This window comes from Molothrus ater, chromosome 4 (genome assembly GCF_012460135.2).
Source record: "Molothrus ater isolate BHLD 08-10-18 breed brown headed cowbird chromosome 4, BPBGC_Mater_1.1, whole genome shotgun sequence".
Taxonomy (NCBI): domain Eukaryota; kingdom Metazoa; phylum Chordata; class Aves; order Passeriformes; family Icteridae; genus Molothrus; species Molothrus ater.
In genome coordinates, this window is record NC_050481.2 from 11,128,433 (window position 1) to 11,148,256 (window position 19,824).

At 48.0% G+C, this 19,824-nt stretch overlaps 1 protein-coding gene across 1 annotated transcript; it reads left to right on the forward strand.

The window, feature by feature from the left end:
• The first annotated feature begins 931 nt into the window (after positions 1-931).
• LOC118700266 (electrogenic sodium bicarbonate cotransporter 1) lies at positions 932-19,173 on the forward strand. The gene is given in 11 exon segments (XM_036404652.2): positions 932-1,039; positions 1,041-1,067; positions 1,428-1,589; positions 3,357-3,535; positions 4,155-4,227; positions 7,646-7,714; positions 8,953-9,126; positions 11,010-11,171; positions 13,611-13,707; positions 15,547-15,626; positions 16,364-19,173. Coding segments are annotated over 10 exon segments (1,095 nt in total). The 3' UTR covers positions 15,591-15,626; positions 16,364-19,173.
• Positions 19,174-19,824: the final 651 nt, after the last annotated feature.

Genomic DNA, 19,824 nt, shown 5'->3' on the forward strand with positions numbered 1-19,824 from the left:
GCCTTCCTTTTGGAGCTGCTGTCCTGCACACAGGGAGGGGATGCTCTGCAAGGAAGCAGTTGGGATAAAAGTGCAGTGGTTGTTGGATCTGGTTGTCAGAGAGTGTCTGGGATTGCTCCCAGTGGATCGGAGGAGCACAGGTAAGGCAACAGAAGAGCCAAGAAGAGCTGTAACCTGCTTGGGTAATGTGGCAGGGGTCTTAAAGGTGCTGAAGGAACCCTTCCAAGCTTTCAGGCACGTCTCAGGTGCATCTGCCTGTTTTGTCCTTGGTGAGGCTCCCAGGCCAGGCGTGCGAGCCAAAGCCGTTTCTCTCTGAGATGCCCGTTTCTGGCATCCTGACACACAGGGATTTATCCTGCATGGATGTTTACTGTTCCACTGTGTTACAATTGAACCCCTCTTATTTTTAATACAAAGGAACAAATTCCATCTGGGCTGGAATGCAGCTCAATTTATCTGTAAACCATGCAACCCAAGAAACCTGGAAGGAACAGGAGCTCTGGAGAGCTCACACAGTTCCAGGCTAGCACAGTGTACCTCCTGTCTGGTTAAATTCTGGGGTCTGATCACTGGCAGCTCTAAGTTGTTGTATTCCAGTGACTTCAGGAGAGCTGCAGTCTTAGGGATTTAGCTGGGAAGCTGGTTTGTTTTCCTGTCTGCTTAGTTTGACTTATTACTTGAACAGCAAACAGTGTAATCTCTGCCAGTCCTTCAGAGTATCTCATTTGTGGAAGTTTGTGCTGTTTCTATGCCTCCATTTAGGCTTTCAGAGAACACAGTAAAGTACCAAGGCATGTGTGGCAAATGGCACTGGACATGATGGTGGCCATATTTGTGGGGGAAGAAATGATGAGCTTGTCCTGCCAGGGTTTGCCATGTGGACACTAAAGCATGGGTGAAATGCTGTTCTGTGGTGCTAACTCCTGTGGTTATGGTACCACGTCTCTTTCAGGCCCGGAAGCTCATCAGTGACTTTGCCATTATCCTGTCCATTTTGATCTTCTGTGGAATTGATGCCCTGGTTGGTGTGGACACACCAAAAACTAATTGTGCCAAGTGAATTCAAGGTATGTTGTTGTCAGCTTGTTTGCTGGCTTTTGGAAGAGGTTCCTTTTCCCTTGCACTTTCCCTGTATGAAGTGACTTGCCCTCAGAATGGGAATGTAGTCAGCAGTCTGGAAAGGGCCTGTTTACTCAGAGGGTATGGGTTAGGAGGCTTTTTGTTAGCATCATTTTAATTGGCTGGTTTATCTCCTAAATTCTGCCTCCATACTTGGAGCCTTTGACTGGTGTTAATGGATAGGATGAAATTTCCACAAACCTGAAGTGTCTCCCTGGAGTTCCATTGCTGGAAGCAGACCTGGCTTTGGGATTTCATCACCCTGTACTGTGCCTCTAACACAAGCTTTCTTTTCCTTGACTTCAAAGCCAACCAGTCCCGAGAGGGGTTGGTTTATCCCACCTTTTGGAGGGAACCCGTGGTGGGTGTACCTGGCAGCAGCCATCCCTGCCCTGCTGGTGACCATCCTTATCTTCATGGACCAGCAGATCACCGCTGTCATCGTCAACAGGAAGGAGCACAAGCTCAAGGTGGGTGTGCCTTGTGCCTGGAGCACGGGCAGGAGCTTTTCCTCCTGCCACCTTCCTCCCCATGGACATGAGCCTATTCCTGCACTGGCTGCTGTTTCTAAGCAGGAAAAGTGGCTTTGTGGCCAAAGCTGCACGGTGCTGTCAAATACCAGCAATAAGCTGGAGAGATTTGGGACATACCGAGGGCATAGCCTCAGTTGGATGTTATTTAAAGAGCTGATATGTAACAGCCTAAATTGTAGTCATGTTTTTTAAACAAACTTTCCAGACCAGTGATATGCAGTTTTTCATGCCTGTAGGGTTTTTTTCTGTTCCCCTGCATGGTCAGTTCTATTGAAAAATATTAAATTCCTGTGAAAGAAGATTGTCTCTTCCTGCTCACAGGGCATGTTTCAAGTGGTCTGACCTGTGGGAGTAATGGCTCCCTCAAAATACAGGCAATGGTGGGTCATTATTGAGATACCTGCTTTATCAGTTATCAGGACAGCTGTTGGAAATGGGAAGGGAGCTTCTGCTTGGAAAGAGGAGGATGTTTCAATTTATGTGGTCACTGTAAACATTAGACAAGTAATGCGTAATTTAAGACCATCCTGAGCCCAGCCTGGAGGAGAGAGTTGAAGTACCAGGGAATGGGGAAATGCTTCTTATGAACAGTGATGACTGCTGGCTGATGGTCCAAAAAACCCCTCAGAACATCCTTGTTTGCTACCTGGATCTGAGCAGATAAACTCAATATTGGGCCCTCATGTTCCTCAGAGATGGCTAAACAGTTTTAGGTCTGTCTCTTGCACCTAACCAAGCAGACAAAAGCATTTTCTTCAACACTGTAAGAAAATATTCACTGTTCTTCCCTCATGAGGAAGAGGCCCCTCATCTCTGCAGCTTATGAACCACTGAATGTGGTTTTGCTGTCAGCACTGGCTGTACTTTTTTAGTAACAAAGTTATAAACACTCCAGTACTCCAAAGTACTGTTCGATGTAAAAAATGTATTCCCTGCTTCCTTTGTTTATAGTGTGAGTATGGTATTTTGTGGAATGACAGTTCACAAGCCCCATCTTGTTGTTCCACACCAAAAAAACACTTCTATACACAAGATCTGCTGTAGGAAAAAGGTGTTTTTTTCTGCTCATCCCTTGCTGAAGTGTTGGCAGGGTATTGCTGGGTGCCCATCCTGGTGCCACCAGCCAGCCAAGGTAAGCAGTGCACGTGTCAGGAAAACAGTGAGGACTATTCAAGAGAAGCTGGATTACCCTCCCTCCTGGGTCATCCTAGGCCTGGATCATTTGTTTTTTCCAATAAAATCAAGCTGAATGGGATTTTAAAAAGGTTAATCTGTTTTAAAATAGCAAACCTTAGAGGTTTGTCCGCTGTTTTTCTGAAGATCCCTGTTCTTGGTGGCTCTTTTGTTTCTTCTCTGTTTCTTCTCTTGGCACTTGTAACTGCTGGAATTCCTGTTTTATTTCATTACAGGATTTTGAAAATAGAGGATCAGAGGTGTTTGAAAAGGAGTCAAGAACAAGGGCAGCTTTCTCCTTTGGGTAGGGAATGAGGCTTCAGCTGTTCCTGTTGCACTCCTGAAGGAGCATGGGGTTGTGTCCCAAGGGAGATGCTTCCTTATGCTGTTCACAGGATCTGATGTAGTTCTGGTGTTTGGCTCTGTTGGCCAGGATGCTGCAGAAGGAAATGCTGCCTGTCCAGTGTGCCTCTGCCTGCTCCAGAGGCATTTGGAATAATTAAGCTGAAGGTTGTTTGTCTCCCACCACAGAAAGGTGCTGGATATCATCTGGATTTGTTCTGGGTGGCCATTCTGATGATTGTGTGCTCCTTTATGGGGCTGCCCTGGTACGTGGCTGCTACCGTCATCTCCATCGCTCACATCGACAGCCTGAAGATGGAGACGGAGACTTCAGCCCCTGGAGAGCAGCCCAAGTTTTTGGGAGTGAGGTATGTCCCACCAGGAAGTCTCAATTACCTTGTTTGCCTGCAAAATCCTTTTGCACAAATAATTTTGTGCTGCCTTCTCCCTATTTCCAAAGCCAGGTCCTTGGGCGAGACCCCTTGTGGCTCCTCCAAAGTTTACTTGGCCACATCAGGTGCAGTGTTCCTGTGTTAAAGGAAATAAATTTCCTGCAGGCTTCTCTATCCAGGCAAATGAAGCAAATTCCTTAGTAAATGTAATGCTCAAACATACAAGCCTATCATACCTAGTGCAAGCAGCTTTACTTAATGAAACATCTTTTTCATGTGTTTGGGTGCCTTAATTAAGTGGTCCAAAGTGCTTCCAGTGGGACTACTCCTGGAAATCAGGCAGCTTATTTAGGTAACGAGATGGAAATTTTAGGGCCTGGCTTTCAGCATTCTGAAATATTACTGGCCGAGGTGTTTTTGGGTGTGGAGGGCCAATGGTGGAACAAAACTGTCTGAGGTTTAAAACAGAGGTCTGGCTCAGGATCCAGCCATTGGCATGAGGCCGTTGGATGAAAAATGTGGCTGCAGAAATGAGTTTTGGGGATTCCTGTTGGTGTTCAGTACTTGGGGTCCTGACTCACTGATGTTGTTTCAGGGAGCAGAGAGTCACTGGTGTGATCGTTTTCATCCTGACCGGGGTGTCTGTCTTCATGGCTCCCATCCTGAAGGTAAGGATTGTTCACAGTTCTTTGATGGCTTAAATCCTTTTGGAAGGAAACACCAACATGGTTGTAGTGTGCTAGAACAGTCACCAAGTTCAGGGCTGGGGTTCTTGGGCACTGTGGTCTTTTTATTTTAAGGTTATTTCTCCATGTTTGCATAAAGTTAAGCTCCCTTTTCTTTTATGATTTCTTTTTATGATTTCTTTTATACCTCCACTCTTTGTTTTATGGAAAACATATTCTGGATAAAGCTCAAAGTATGGAAAACATGTTCCTGGAGGAAGCAGTGCAATTAAATGGCATTTCTTAGTCTTCTGAACCGTTTTTTTCCTGTAAGTTTAGCCAAGGCTCTGGATAGATGTGCTGCTGATGGACCATTGCATTTAGGTAGGTTGCTGTTTTCCAAGACCAGAGATTTGGTGCATGTAGCCATGGAGAAATGCATCCTTAGTGGATCATCAGATTGTAGAAGGAAACTGGAGAACCTGTCTTGTGGAGGATGCTGCCTTCTCTGGGGATAGTGATGGAAGTGGTGCCAAGCATGGACATACTGTCCAACAGGAGGTGTCAGCTGTAGGAGCCCTTATCCATGGATCCCTAGGCCTATGGTAGGAGCAGAAGATGTCAGAGCAGCAGCACTGTGTGTTGTAACCATGGCACTGAGCAGATGGGTGTCTGGAAGAGCGTTTGTGGAGGCTGCACAGGAGATTTTGGAGACTGCAGGGCCAGTGAGGCACAGTGTGATGTAAGCCTGAGGGGAGGAGGCAGGCAGGGAACAGTGACTCTGCCTGTGGAGAGAGTGGAGACAGTGGCTTTCCATGCCAGTGTGTTCCTGTTCTTAATTTCTAAGGGTGTTTGTACAGCTCGAATTTTGGTGTCTCAGGTAACAGCTTCCACCTCCACACAAACAGGCATTTCCATGCCTTTAATTTAATGCCTGATTGTGATAATCCTGTTTTTTTAGTTTATGTGACCTTTCCCTGCAAGATCCCTCTTCCTCTATCCCACTGGGGGCTGTTACTTCCCCTGTTATTGCTTCAGTCATTCATTATTTGTCTGTGCTTCCCCTAAGACAATGTGTGGGGAAGATCCTCGCTGGAGGACGCCTGAGGATAAGTCAGCATGCTGCTGGCCCACGTGCCAGCGGGAAGGACCTGGCAGGATTTCAGGACCTTTAGCAAATTCCAGTGGCAGGGTCCTGCTGGAGAGAGCTGCACTGCTAAATGCATTGCAGAACATTTCAGTCTTCTCCTGCCAGCGGCAAATTGAACGCTGACAATCCCAAATTTAATAAACTAGGCAATCCACGGAATAATCCCAGCTTTGTTTGCTGAGGGCTTTACGGTGGTTGTGCTGGTTTTGGATGGTGGTGGTGTTTCTGCTCAGCCCAGGCAGATCTCCACAGAAACATCCTTGGCCCTGCTGGGAGGGTGACTAGCACTTTCCTATAAATACAGTTTTAGTCCTGTTGGCCTGCATCAGCTTTGTTTGGGTGCCAAAGCCAGCACCCCCATCGTTAGGGAATGCTTTGCCAAGAGAAAGTCTTCCAAAATGACAGCACCACTTGCTGCTCTGCAGGCTCAGGTACTGAGGTTTCACCTCAGGATGATGTACAGGATTAATCATCATGGAATGCTGAAATTTTTCTTACTTTTAAAATACCCCATGGAAATAAATAGAAGGGCAGGAGAGGAGAGCAGTGAAAATGAGCTGGCAAGCTCAGCTCTTGCTTACTGTATTGTGTTGTGTGTCATCCCTGAGATCCAGTGAGGGCTTTGAATCCCATGGTCACCCACAGCTTTGTGAAGCCCCTGCCAGGTCCCTGTCCCTCTCACAGCAGAGCTGTTGGCAGAGCCCAGAAAAAGCTGCAGAAAAAGCTTTTACCTTCAGATGGGAAACAGCAGTGTGGCTCACTCGAGGGAGCAAATAAACCAAGAGAAGGATGAGGTAGCAGTTGAGAAGCTCGCAGGAGGGGACAGGCAGTGAGACTCGGGAAGGAAGGAGAAATGCAGGCAGGGAGGCTCTGGATAGCATATGGCTGGGTGACTTTGGTGCTCATGTGGCCCCAGGGAGATGCCTGCTGGAAGCAATGAGCAAGGTGGTGGGGAATATGCTAAAACACTGGATAGCTGCTGTGTTGTTTGCCTCTCTAATGAGCTCAGTGCAGGGGTTGGAAGGGAAGGTTATGTATTCCCAGCACAGGACTGCTCAGAGCAGTGGGTGCCATCGCCTGGCTGTGGCTGCCATTCAGTGGCAGTCCCCTGGCACTGCACTAGGGACTATCCTTTGGAGCTCATTCCATCCTCCCTGGGCACCAGTAAATCCCACAGAGGCTGGTACTCAGCTCCTGCCTGTTGTTTGTTCCAGGCATCCCTGTTCCTGTCATGCCAGGCAGGCTGCCCACCCTTCTGGTGAGGGACAGAGACTCATTCCAGGCAGCCTGTCTGCTGCTTTCCCTGCACCTTCCTCACTTCCAAAGGGAGATGTGCCCCATGTGGAGATATGGGCAGCACTTGGCACTTTGAGGGAGCAGAAAGTGATGTTTGAAGGAACACGTCCTGGCAACAAAGAAAGGAAGTCAGTCCTGTATTTGGGAGTAATTCTGGATTAATGTGTGTGAGAGACGGAGCAGGAAGAGATTGGGTTGGTACGACTGTTGTTGCTCAGGTGGGACTCCAAAGAACATCCTTTCTGCGTGGATTTGCATGGTTTACTGAGCTGGACTGACATGGAATCACAGGATTGTTTCAATTGGAAAAGCTCTCTAAGATCACCCAGTTCCACCAGCACTGCCAAAGTCACCACTAAACCATGTCCCCAAGTGCTGCCTTTAAATTCCTCCAGAGATGGCAACTCCAGCACTGCCCTGGAAACCATGTGCCAGGGCTTGACAACCCTTTCTGTGAGTGTGTTTTCCTAATATCCTACCTAAACCTCCCTTGGCACAACTTGAGTTACCTGGGAAAACAGGGTGTACCACAAACTACAGGATTGTTCTGCCTTTCCTTCTTCTCTGCCTTCTGTTTCTAGTCACACCACAAATCAGACGTGAAAGGCAGTTTGAAGCTCAGTGGAACATGTTTGCCCACCTGTTCCTTGACTTGCTGAGTGACTGGAATCATCCCCTCTGGACAAGATGTCCAAGTCCTGGTGAACTGGGAGAGTGTGATTGCACAAATGTCCTTGTGTCTCTCAGAACACAGCAGGAGGATTTATTGTTTATTCAGCTTCATTTTATGAATTACATATTTACATATTATTTATTCAGCTTTATTACTTCCATGGCTTCATTCCTCTCTGTCATCCCCCCGTGGGTGCAGTTTGAATGGCTGACAGGCTGGGAATGTTGTCCCACCACGTGTTAATGGTGTGTGGTGTACAGGGAGGTTCTCACCTGGGCTCTCCTGCTCTTCTTGTCCCACAGTTCATTCCCATGCCTGTGCTCTATGGTGTCTTCCTCTACATGGGAGTTGCGTCCCTCAACGGCGTGCAGGTGAGTGATCAGCCAGCACAGGGCTTCTCCCACAGCCCTCCAGCTTTACTCTTCTCCTTCACTGCCTCCTCCTCCTTCCCAAGAAGCCCATGAAGGGTGGCAGCTGCTGGCAAACTTAGCCACAAGCCCAGGTGTCCTGAGATGGCGGACCAAGCGACAGTGGCCAAGTGGGCACTGGCAGTGCCAGGGGTGCTTTGTGAAGACCTGGGTCCATCTTTGGCAACCAGGATGGGGCTTGGGGCAGCCTGGTCTGGTGGAAGGTGTCCTTGCCCATGGCAGGGGGGTGGAACAAGAGGATCCCCTTAGGATCCCCTCCAACCCAAACTATTCCAGGATCCTACAGGCTTCTGCCCCAGCTCAGGCTCACTCCCTGAGGGTAGTTTGGGTCCTGTGCCACAGACTGAAGGCAAGGAAGGAGGATGATTTATGGCAGCAGGGTTGTTCCTCAATGCTAAGGAGCAGGGACATTGTTCTCCAGGGAGGGGAAGCCACTGCCCTCTCTTTGCCGTTGAGGAAATCTTACATAAGGAGCTACTCTCATGCCCAGCACCTGTAGCTGGCCCAAAGAGGCTGGAAGTGGTTTTGTTGCTTTCTGGCACCCTGTTAATTGAGGCCTTTCTTTTTCATGCTGGGTTGTGCCCTGAGGGGAAGGGACTGCCTGTTCTGTGAGCCCCAGAATTCCCTCAGGCATTCTGTAAAACAGCTCCAGCTTCCATTCAGTGCTGCGGTTCCATCTGGTCCTGGCATTGGCAGTGAGCCCGCGCTCCGCCAGGGGACAACGAGGGGATTGTCCTGCTGCCCCGGGCCGGCTCTCCTGGAGGGGATTTCCCCTGCTCCCGACCCAGGTGGTGGGGGGGGCTGGGATCAACGGTGTTTTGTACTCACTGAGAAATCCCCATTTTGGTTTAACTCCAAATCCATCCGGTCCAGCACAGGGCGCAGGGACACTGCTGGGAAAGCTGCCCATCTTCCTGGCTCTTTGGTGAGGTGCTGTTCTGTTTTCTGGCAAGGCAATGTCTGCCCTCGCCTCTGTTGACCTCTGCTCCTGATTTATTTGGAGAAAACAAAAGCACTGCTCCTAAAGGCTGAATATCTTTCCTTGGCAGGAGAAGGGAAGGGGAGGACAGCAAAAATTCCCCAGAGTGTGATGCTGACCCTGGTTTGGGCATTCATCTTCTTTTCTCTCTTTTTTGTGCATCCTGGCTTTCATTTCAACATCTCTTCCTTTTCATTTCCAGTTCATGGATCGGCTGAAGCTGCTCTTGATGCCTCTAAAACACCAGCCTGACTTCATCTACCTGCGTCACGTCCCGCTGCGCAGGGTGCACCTCTTCACCTTCCTGCAGGTTGTGTGCCTGGCCCTCCTCTGGATCCTCAAATCCACCGTGGCTGCTATCATATTCCCGGTCATGGTAGGTGTTGCTGTCCTTCCCAGCCCTCCCTTTCCCCCTTGGACACTCCTGTACATGTGTAAATCCAGCCTCTCCCTGGCGAGTCTGTGCCTCACAGCTCCACTCATGGCACTCAGGGGGCTCAGTGTGGCTGTGGCTGCCTTTCCATTAATCCTCTGGAGGAAAATGAGCCTGGTAAGTTAATTTTTTCCCAGGAAGGTGTAGTTAGTGTTGACCAGTCCTGGCTGCCAAGGCTAGATTTGCTGTGGTTTCTCCTTGGGCTGCATGAACCAAGGAGAGGTGCAGAATTTCTGGCTTAGCCCACACTAGCTACCAGATGCAAAATGTCTCCCTGGCTTTTAAATAGCACAAATTGACAGAACCAAGAAGGAGGCTAAGTGCTTAGAGAGGTGCCAAAGGGAGGGAAAGGGAATGTCTCTTTTCCTTGGACTCCAGTAAAAAGACACTAATGTTGTTTATCATCTGTGGGTGACTATTCATATTATTACTGGAGTTATAGACACAGCTAGGCACTCTGGCTTGGAGATGGGTCTGACTTGTGCAAAAGGCAAAGTTTTATGAAAGTCCTGAATAATTCTTGATCCCAGGTCACCTAATTTCAGGTTTATGGACATGTAAAATCTGAGTTGTGGGGGCTGGTAGGAGCTGCAGTGCTTATTTAAGGGAGAGAGGGAGGGAGGGCAGAACCCAGGTGAAGAACAAGATGGTGAAATGAGAAAAGATGATGCCAGTTAAAAAAAATCCTCCAAATGTTCCTGCTGAGACACATGCTCCTGTGAAAGATGTTGAAAATCAGTAATTCCCACTGATGTGGCATTCCATCGCAACTCCATGGCTGTGTTGCACTGATGTTGGAAGCTGAATCTAAAATCTCTTTGCTTGTGTTAGAATCTGATTGCAACCCAAGGCTGACCAAGTTTGTTAGAATGCTGCAGACTCAGGGAAGGCACAGCCACAGCTTTGATGGAGCTGGATATGATGGCAAAAAGCTCAATTTTCTGCACTCATGAACAAAAAAGCACAAACTTCAGTTTGTGAGGATTCAGCCAGTGGCCAAGTCCCTGTTTATTTGGAGGAAAGGCATTTTCAGCACAGTAATCCACAGTGGGATGGTCACAGTGTCTGTGTGGTATCTTTCCCCCTGAGTAATTCCTCACGTCCATAATCGTGCCTCAGGTTATGCAAGTCAGAGCCTGAGATCTCCTGGGAATTGTTTGTGCTGTGCATCAGGATGGCCTGGCACAAAGCTGTCCTTAAAGGCAGCTTCTTGGGAATAGGTTACAGCTCCCAGCCTGTTGCTGTACCCACTGCAAAGCCTGTGTGAGATCTCAGTGGCCTCTGCTGGGGCTGTCAGACCCAGTGTCCATGTAAGCACCCATTTCTGACATGTCCCTTCCTTCTTTCCCAGTGCTTTTGTTGCAGTCTTGCATAGAATAAGCTTTTACTCCAGTTTCCTGCTGCCACAATCCCAGTAAGCTTTATTCTGCAATCTCTGGGGGCGTGGATTGGCCCTTGTCTGATTTCTTAAGAGAAAGAATTTCAACTGGGCAAGTGGTGAGAAATAAGTCAAGGTTTTATTACCCAGGCTGTCCTGTGAACCTGCCTCCAAAAGTAAATGAAAGTGCTCATTTTTTTTTCTCTTTATTTCCTAATACAGGTGTATTATATACAGGAGTATCCACTGCTTCTGATTTTTTCTGACATGAGGCAGTCACAGCACAACCTCTTAAGCTGACAGAGATGTCCCGGGTGTTCACCACCTTCTTTGTATGTTCATTTACAGCCAGAATTCAAGAGTGTGGGCTTAGAAGCAGAACTGAGAGGAATGCAGTGTGCCAAGTGAAAGGTAAAATGTGACTGGGAATCCCTCTCTGCCTTTGCAGATCTTGGCCCTGGTGGCAGTCAGAAAAGCCATGGACTACCTCTTTTCCCAGCATGACTTAAGCTTTCTTGATGACGTCATTCCAGAAAAGGACAAGAAGAAGAAAGAGGATGAGAAGAAGAAGAAAAAGAAGAAGGGCAGTATGGACAGTGACAATGATGATGTAAGGAGGTTCCTGCTCTTGTCACATTGCTCCTCCCTAGGTAGCTAACCCCCTGCACATTCCATGCCCTGCCCAGTGCTGAGGCTGGACATTTGTCAGCCACTTGTGGAGCTGACAGCTCGGTCTGCCACTGCTGCAGCTAATGGGTCCCAAAGAAAACTTAATTCCTACACTGCCTTCCCTTTTCCAGCCTGTGGTGGGTGGTTTGTGCATTGCTAGGGGTGAGGTTACACTTTCCAAGAGCACCAGGTACCTGCTGAGATGTCATGCCCCTTGCTAGAATGCCTCTCATCACCCTACCTCCTCCAGCTTCCCTCCTATGCTTTTCTCCCCTTTGTTGTCTTTTACATTTTAGGAGGAGAATGCTTTTCAACAGCAGCTCCGGTCCTACTGGTTTTCTTTTTTATTTTTCAAGTATTTTTGTAATGGCTCTTTTGGAAAGCACAAAATAGGTGTGATTTGTCATATTGCAGGAAAAGCTGCTTGGTGTTGGTAAAACTCATCACCTCCATGTTTCCTGAGCATCTGTGCCCTCTGCAGTGCACTCTGGTCCTACCTCAAGTGGCAGCATGCCCTAAATAGTGAAAAGTGACCTGGGCTAGGCCAGACTCATGTGCCTTTGACTGTTCTCTTTCCTCCTGTATATATAAGAAGAAGAAATGTAGTCTTGGTGCCTTTAAATGTTCTCCTGCTCAGGTCTAACTCAAATGATTTAAATTTATGTTGAAGTGCTAAACACATTCCATGGTGAGTTCTAAGCATGGTGTCACTTCTTCTGCTCATGTCCCTTTCCTGGGCTGTAGGGAGAGGTAAGGTCACCTGAAGCTGGGAAAGCTTTTAGCACAGCAGGAAAAACAGCTGGGAGGACTGGCTTTTAGTTGAGACAGCAAGCTGCCCTGTCCCATCATTGCTCCAGCTCCCAGGGTTTTCTTTAGCACCCTTGAGCAAACCCAGATGAGAGTAAAAGGGGCCCTGCTGAGGAATCAGCAATGGTTTGGCTCCATCCTCTCCTCCTGACTGGTGTGAATCCAGCAGTGTATCCCCAGCCATGGATTCCCTCTCTCCTGTCTGTTTTAAGGTATTTCCTCTCTTCCCAGGCTTTTCCTGAATTCCAGGTACAGTAATTAATCTAATGGGTAAGATATTTTATGCAAAATATTGGTCCTTAACTCTTGCTGGTTTTTTTCAGCACTTGCTTTTCCCAGCTTCCTGAACATACAGCACTGGGCAATTACTGGTTGGATCATTTTCACCCTTTGCCTTCCAGAAATATCCACCCCCAGAGTCAATCCTGTGGGATCTGGGGATCCAATGCATGGATCTGAGTTCAGCCAAGGGAGTTGCTGGGTGTTGCTTGTGCTTTCTTTGAGTTCTGCTTGTCCCTCAGCCTCATAAAAATAGTCCTGAGGAAACATCTTGATGTTGGAGTATGAAATAAGGCACTGGATATCAGTTATGTTAAAAAATAAATTAAAAATAAGAATAATAATCCAGGAAGAGCCAGTCTCTGGCCTCCTTAGTGTTTTCCTGCCCTGACTGGAAGGTCTCCTCCCTCTACCCTGTTGTTGTGGGTCTGGTTCTCTTCAGGAACAAAGATGTCCCAACATTTCTGGCAAATCCCACCTTCCTGCCTTTGCCAACTTAGGCAGTAACAGCCTTTCCTTGGCTTTGAGGAGTTCCCTTTATTTTTAAAAAAGCCAAACAATTCCAAGCACTCCTGTTGAGCCAAAGCAGGTGGGTGATAGAAGGCAGTGGGGGTGAAATCCTGCTGGTGCCCCAGCTCTGGGGGACTCCAGCTTTTCCCTGTGCCCCATCCTGAGCTGGTTGCTGTTTCTCTGGCTGGGCCAGGGTTACAGAATTCTTCCAAGGGCTCTACAATTGCTGAACCAGAGCTGTAACTAAGACTGGGGTTGACTCCACTTGCATTAAAGAGGGAGCTGAGCCAGTCTGATGTAAGGAGCCTCTGCCATGTCATATCTGGGCCCTGTGGAGCAATTGGGAACAAGCAAGGGCTCTTACAAGAATCCCAGCAGGATGAAGGGTTTGGAGGAGCTTTTCCAGCAGCCAGGGCCCTGCTGTGTCTGCCCACAAATGAATTTTCCATCTCTATTTCCTGCAGCTGACTCCAGGCAGAAGGGGATGGTGTCTTTTATTGACGGTGGGGTGGGAAAGGAGGAGATGTATTACAATTTACAATCCCACAGGATGATTCTTTTCTGTTTTATTTTTGGAGTATGAGGGTAATCAAGGCAAGTGGGATGCAGTGGGGAACCAGTGGACTCCATCAGGCAGCTATGCTGGAGGATGCTTTTCTCTTTTCCCTTCTTTTCTTTTACCTGTTCCTACAGAACTGTGTGAAGGATAATTTTAATGTGTGGGAGACAATGAGGGAGAGAGCAGTGGGAATATTCTAAGACCTTCTACACGTTTCTTTCACAGTCTGACTGCCCCTACTCAGAAAAAGTCCCAAGTATTAAAATACCAATGGACATCATGGAGCAGGAACCTTTCCTAAGTGATAGCAAACCTGCTGACAGTGAGTAGAACTAAGCTCTTGCATGCCTGCTTGACTCTCACTTGCACTACAAAACTATATTTGTGTCTATTTAGTGATTTTTAAAATAATTTTTAATCTTTCCTTTTACTTCAGAAGTATTCTCTTGTTCTTTTTTTTTCCCTCTCCTTTTTAATTTCCAGGCCCCTGCTTTATGACAGATTTTGCTTTTGTGAGCTTTTTTTTCCTTTGCTGGTTACAAAGTCAATGTTATTCCTTCTGGTGCCTCCAGTTTAAGTGCTTTTCTCCAGCTCCTGACAGGTGTCCTGGCCACCCACTCTCTCTTCCTCTCCTCTCCCTCTCCCCCTTGGTGTTAACCTGCTGATGGTGGGGTTTATTTTTTTTTTCCACTGAGCCTTGTGTTCTGGATTTGCATTGCTGTCCTGTCACTGTTTGTTCCCCTAGGTGCCAAGCAGTTGCAAAAATCAGCATTTAACAGAGTAATTATTTATTTGTGTCATTAAGCTGCACAGGCAGAGATCAGTTGGCCATTAACATATTTCCCTTCTTAGGTGGTTTGTGCTCTTCTTTTAGGATTTAATTTCTGATGTTAATAGCTGTAATTGGTTAACTTAATCTTTATTTTCAGTCATTCCCACTTTACATTTTCCTCTTTTAAAAGTGAGGAATCACAGCGGACCTTGGTGGTTTTGCCTTTGGGATGACTTTTTAACATACTAAGGGTGTCAAATGCCCTTTTCCTCTGAGGGGGAGGGGAGAAGTACAAACTAAATAAAATAGTGCTACTGCCTGGCCAGTGCTTCCTAGGAGCAGGATCTAACCCCTCACATCTTTAGATCCTTAAATTATCCATGGGTCTTAGGAGTTGGAAGCCAGGTTCCTTTCCTTTTGGTAGCATATAGAGCCCTCAGGGAATGGTAAGCCTTACCCTGTGGCTTTTAGATACAGAGACACTCTGTATCTAAAAGAGTTTGGGATATAAAATAAAAACATTGGAAAGGAAGCATTTTCTTGGCTATTTGGATATCCTCAATGTTTTGCTGATGTCAGCACATCATCCAAAATCAGCCACAGGCAACCTCATATCCTCCTCATTCCATGTATTTAGTGCATTCCTGATACTAAAAACAAACTGCATCCTAAATACTGTTACTCAGGATTTCAGGATCAGATGCCTTTTTTCCAACATCTTAAGGGCTAAAATAGTTAGTTGTGGCATCAGCCTGGTTCTTGGGATGCCCTTGGAGATGGAACAGATAAAATCAGCCATGGGCTGAACTGTAGTTGGTTTGTGTATTTATACATTTTTATAATCCAGTATTTTATTTGCTGCTTTCTAATTAAAAGCAATGCAAAATAAAAAATAAAACGTATCAGGCCACTGGAATACCAAAAAAACCCAAAAAACTGGAATGCAGCACCACTGTGGGATTGTGCTTGAGTGTAACTGTGATCCAGGGCATATTCCTGGCAGTGCCACTGACAGCAGCTTTCCTGCAGCAAGAGCAGGACCAGGACTGTCATTCCCAGAGAACATGGCTCCCACAGAGTCAGCAGAGGGAAGCCACCCTGTGTCTCCCAAGGACTTGGGTGTGACAGAGGGGGGTAACCCAGGGGGACAGGTCCCAGGTAAGTGTCAGGCCCCAAACAGGGGGGAACTCCTGGGAATGGGGCTGCTGGCACCCCAGGGGTGTCACCTCAGAGGAGAGAAGGGAATGCAGAGCTTCCTCACCAAGCTGTAAATCCATCTGGCAGCTAGCAGGAAAAGAGCTTGGCCCATAGATTTGGGGGAGCTGAGGCAGGGCTGGAGGCACTGCACAGTGGGTGTGCAGCAGTGACACCCAGGCTTTCTTCCCCCAGGAGAAAAATCACCAACATTCCTTGAACGCCACACATCGTGCTGATACAATTCCCTTCCTTCAATCACATGCCATGCCAAGGTAAGCACCCCAAAATGCACCTCTGCCCCCCTCAGAACACAGCAAATTTCCTCCAGGGGACTCTTAAAATAAAACACTTTGAGAACATTCCCTGCACTGGGTTGCTGCCTTCCAAGGTGATCATGAACAAGTTGATTCCACAGTTACTCCAGCTCCTGGCAGGGCTGGGGATGGGGAGTGGAGAACCTGTGAGAGACCTGGCAGCTTCCCTGGCCTCCTGGCTGCTGCACTGAGAACAGGTTTGGGAATCAGACCAGGAGAAAGATGAGGAGCTACTGGGGTAGCCCAGAGAGTTGTTGCCAAGGGGAAATAATCCATTTTTCCATATCTGTGGTGGAAAACAGAGTAAAGAATAACCTTAAACTGCAGCAAGTAATAAGTGCTCAGAGTCCAGTCCCTTGGGGCCAGCTTGGGCCTCCCAGCAGCAGAACTGTGATGTGTGGAGCAAGGCAAGTTTATTCCTCTGAAATGCCAAAGATGTGTCTGTGCTTACAGCTGTTAGACAGGCACTGAAATTCATCCCAGCAGCGATGCCTGGATTATTTCAGTGGCAGCTGAGGGGTGTTGTCACGGCCTGGGGTGGAGCACCAGGATGCCCCATCCCTGGAAGTGTCCAAGCAGTGTTCAGAGCAGCTCATTCAGGTTATCTGTGTGTGGGCCTTACCTGAAATCTGGCTGTGCATTCCCAAAGCCTAGCATTTGTGCTGCTCTGACTTTGTCTGTCTTCTTCTTTGCAGCCCTCCACGAACTCCAGTAAAAGTTGTGCCTCAAATTAGAATAGAACTTGAGCCTGAAGACAATGGTTATTTCTGGAGGAGCAAGGGAACAGAAACTACTTTGTAATTTGTCTGTCTGTCCGATCTTTTACCAATTCATTTTGTCACTAGCCAAATGTTGAGAAGCTCCCTGCTCCCAGCGGCGAAGGTAACGGAGCCCGCCCTGCCCCTCCCTGCCCACGCCCTCGGTGTTTCCCGGACTCCTCCTGCCTGGCTGCGGGGGCAGCAGCGCTCCGGGCCCGCCTGAGCCCCGCGGGAACGCCGGGAGCCGCTGTCTGTCTGTCTGCAGAGCCCAGCTGACCTCCAGGCTCATTCCGTGTCTGCTCCCACTGCTGGAACGTGCTGCTAACCCTCGTGTAGGTAAAAAAGAAGGTACTTCACTCCCAGCACAGACAGACCATTGCCATCGCTGTAGCATGTTTGGAAACGTCCCTTTCCTATGCAATTTTTTTTAAAGAAACACTTTAATGGACTTAATCCGTCAGGTACATGGAAGAGTGTTATTTTCCTAGATTATTTTGTTTAAATTATGGGGGCCTAACCTACGACTTTTTTTTTTTGACAATTTTTTTAACCTTTTTTTAATTACTGTAAAGAAAAATGAATTTTTTTCCTGCAGCAGGAAACATATAGTTATGAGTAGTTCTACCTCTTATTTCTAGATGCCAGGCTTTCTGTAAAAAATGTATTGTACCATATATAATGTGATTTTTACAAGAAACAAACCCACAACATCACACTGCAATCTCCAGGATGTGGCATAGGGCTGGATCAGTTCAATTAACACCTTGTGCTCCGAAGCATCTGTTTTTCTTAGGGTTAAGTTGGTTCTTGGAGTTTTTTGTAATGAGCAATCCCTGCTGTGAAAGAGACTTAAATCTCTTGTGATCTTAGAAGAGCATGAATGGACAGCTGCTGGTTCTATCCCTGTTGTTGATTTCTGACCTGGGATGGCTCTGTGGTTTTCTTGGAACACCAGTGTGTCTGAATGTGCAGTGAGAAGACCCAAGGTGTGCCTCGGGCACAGTGCACGAGGAGGAAAATGAAGATGGCCTGCTGGGATGTTCATCCTGACACTCAGATTCACAAACATCCTCCTGCATCCCAGCCCTGTGTTCCACCATCTGCAGAATTGACCCTGCACCTTGGCTGCTCTGCCCCACACCAGCAATGCAGCAAGACTCAGCAGGCCAGGCATGGGCATCCCAGGATTCTGAGGTGCAACCAAGCAAGTGGACATCACATCAGGAGAGAGGTTTTCCTCTCTGCAGCATGTTCATACTGGTATGTGCATCTAAAGGCATCTTTGGGAAACTGGGCTTCACCAGGACATGGGGAACACACGAAAAGCTTCGTCCAAAAATAAAAAACAGAACAAGAAGAAAAAGTACCCCAGCTCTCGAGGTGAATTCCCTGATGGAGACAATCCCATCACAGAGGATGGGCACATGCTGCCACTTGGTCCTTGTGAAACCAAAGTCTGGGTTGGTGAAGTCAAGAGGAATTTCTGATGGTGCTGAGACCTTAAATGCCAAATTTTAGCATCTGCTCCCACACAGGAGCCACCACCTCTGTATAGCCCCTGCTCGCCCTTGAGGGGTCTCCCCTTCAGTTTCCATTAAATCTGTGCTGGGTATCTCAGGAACCCAGCTGAAACCTGCTCTGAAAATGCTGGGAAAACTTGGGAAAGGCCTGAAGAGGAGCAGCTCTGGGATCCCTCCTGCTGCTGGAGGCCAGGTAACTTGGCAAGTGTGATGCCAGCTTTAGCCAATGCTCTCCATCCTTTGGTGGATACCAGTGCTGGCGCCCTGTGGGGACACAGGCTGGAGCATGGCCTGTGGAGCACACAGGAGCTGCGTGGGGGATTGCTGCACGTCCTGCCCAGACCGAGCATGTGCAGCAATCCCACAGGAGAGGTGCCATCAGGTGGGTCGCAGGGGCTGTCCTGCTCGGTTCCATGGGCACAGCTTCCAGCTGCTGCTGCCTGGTGATCTGTCTCCCCAAAAATGAGGTCTTCTCTTCTGAACCGTGTTAAATACACTTGAAGTGTCCTGACTGCTGTTCTAGATCTTTCTCTGTGTTGCGTTTTTTTGTGTTGCGCTGAGGGCAGCGCTGCCGACAGGACAAAGGCTCTGCATGAGAAGCGCCCCCCTCTGGCGGCAGGGAGGAACTGCAGCGTGGCAGCAAAGGTTCTCTGCAGGCCTTGGAGAGTAACCAGAACGTCCTTTCGATCCAAATTAGGTGTTTTGTCGGAAGACTCTGGGTGGGCGCTTCAGGGAATAAGTGTGGAGCCTGACCCAAAGCCCTCCAAGATCAGAGGCAGCCGTCAAAAATTACTTTCCCCCAGCAAATGCCAGGTCCCAGCCCACGGGGAGCCGGCCTGCGCTGCTCCCTCCCGGGGCTGCTGCACCTTTGTATCTCTGTTGGAATCGAGTCCCACTTTGAGATACTTTTATTCTTGTTCTTAATTCTCCTAAGTCCGTGCTTTCTTTGGAGGAGGGAACAAGGACTTAGGATGAAATGAAGTGGATCAGATGGTGGAACTAAAAGGAAAAAAAGCAGAAAACATTTCAAACATATTAAAGTGATTTTTTTTTCCAGTAATATAAAAAATGAAATTCCTTATAACATTATAGTATTTTACAGTTTTATGAAGCTTTCTATTGTGACTTTTATGGAATCAAAAGATGAAGATGATGAGATATTTTAGCATTTATATTTTTCAAAATTAAATAAATGTATACTGAAAATAAAGTAACTTTATGCATTTATGGGAGAGCTCATGTCTGTTTTCCCTCATCATGTGCCAAGTCTTGTCTGATGGAACCAAGATCCCAGAATCAGTTTGGTGATAAAAGGGGCTCCCTGACACCCTAGTGTTGGACCCACTGAAGCATATTTTGGGATACCTGGGGGAGTGGTTGGACGTAGAGAGTGGCCAGAAGGTCTGGGTCTGCTGGGCCCCCACTGGCCACTGCCCTCCGGGCCCCTGGATCCCTGCTTGCTCCCGGGGCTCCCCCAGCTCTGAGCTCAGCCGGGGCCGGTGCACAGAGCAGCACTTGGAGGTGAAGGCACCTCGGGGGAGGGCTGGGCTGCGGCTCCTTTGGGATTCCCTGGGATTGCACTCCGGAGGGAACTGCAGACTATCTCCTCAATCACCAAAACAAGGGGAGAAGGAAGGGTCAGGAACTGACCGGGATCAATCTCAGGGGTCTTTTCCAATCCAAATGGTTTTATTTTGGGATTGTAACCTGCACAAAGGCAGTACCACTCACCTGGTGGCATGGAGAGCCACCTCCTTGCCACTCAGCTCTTTGTTGGTCAGCTCTGGTGCCTCTGGAAGCTTTGGAGCAAGTACTGGGCAGAGTGGGCAGCTCCCTGGGTACCGAGTACGTAAATGAGCCCAGCGGTCGGACAGGTCT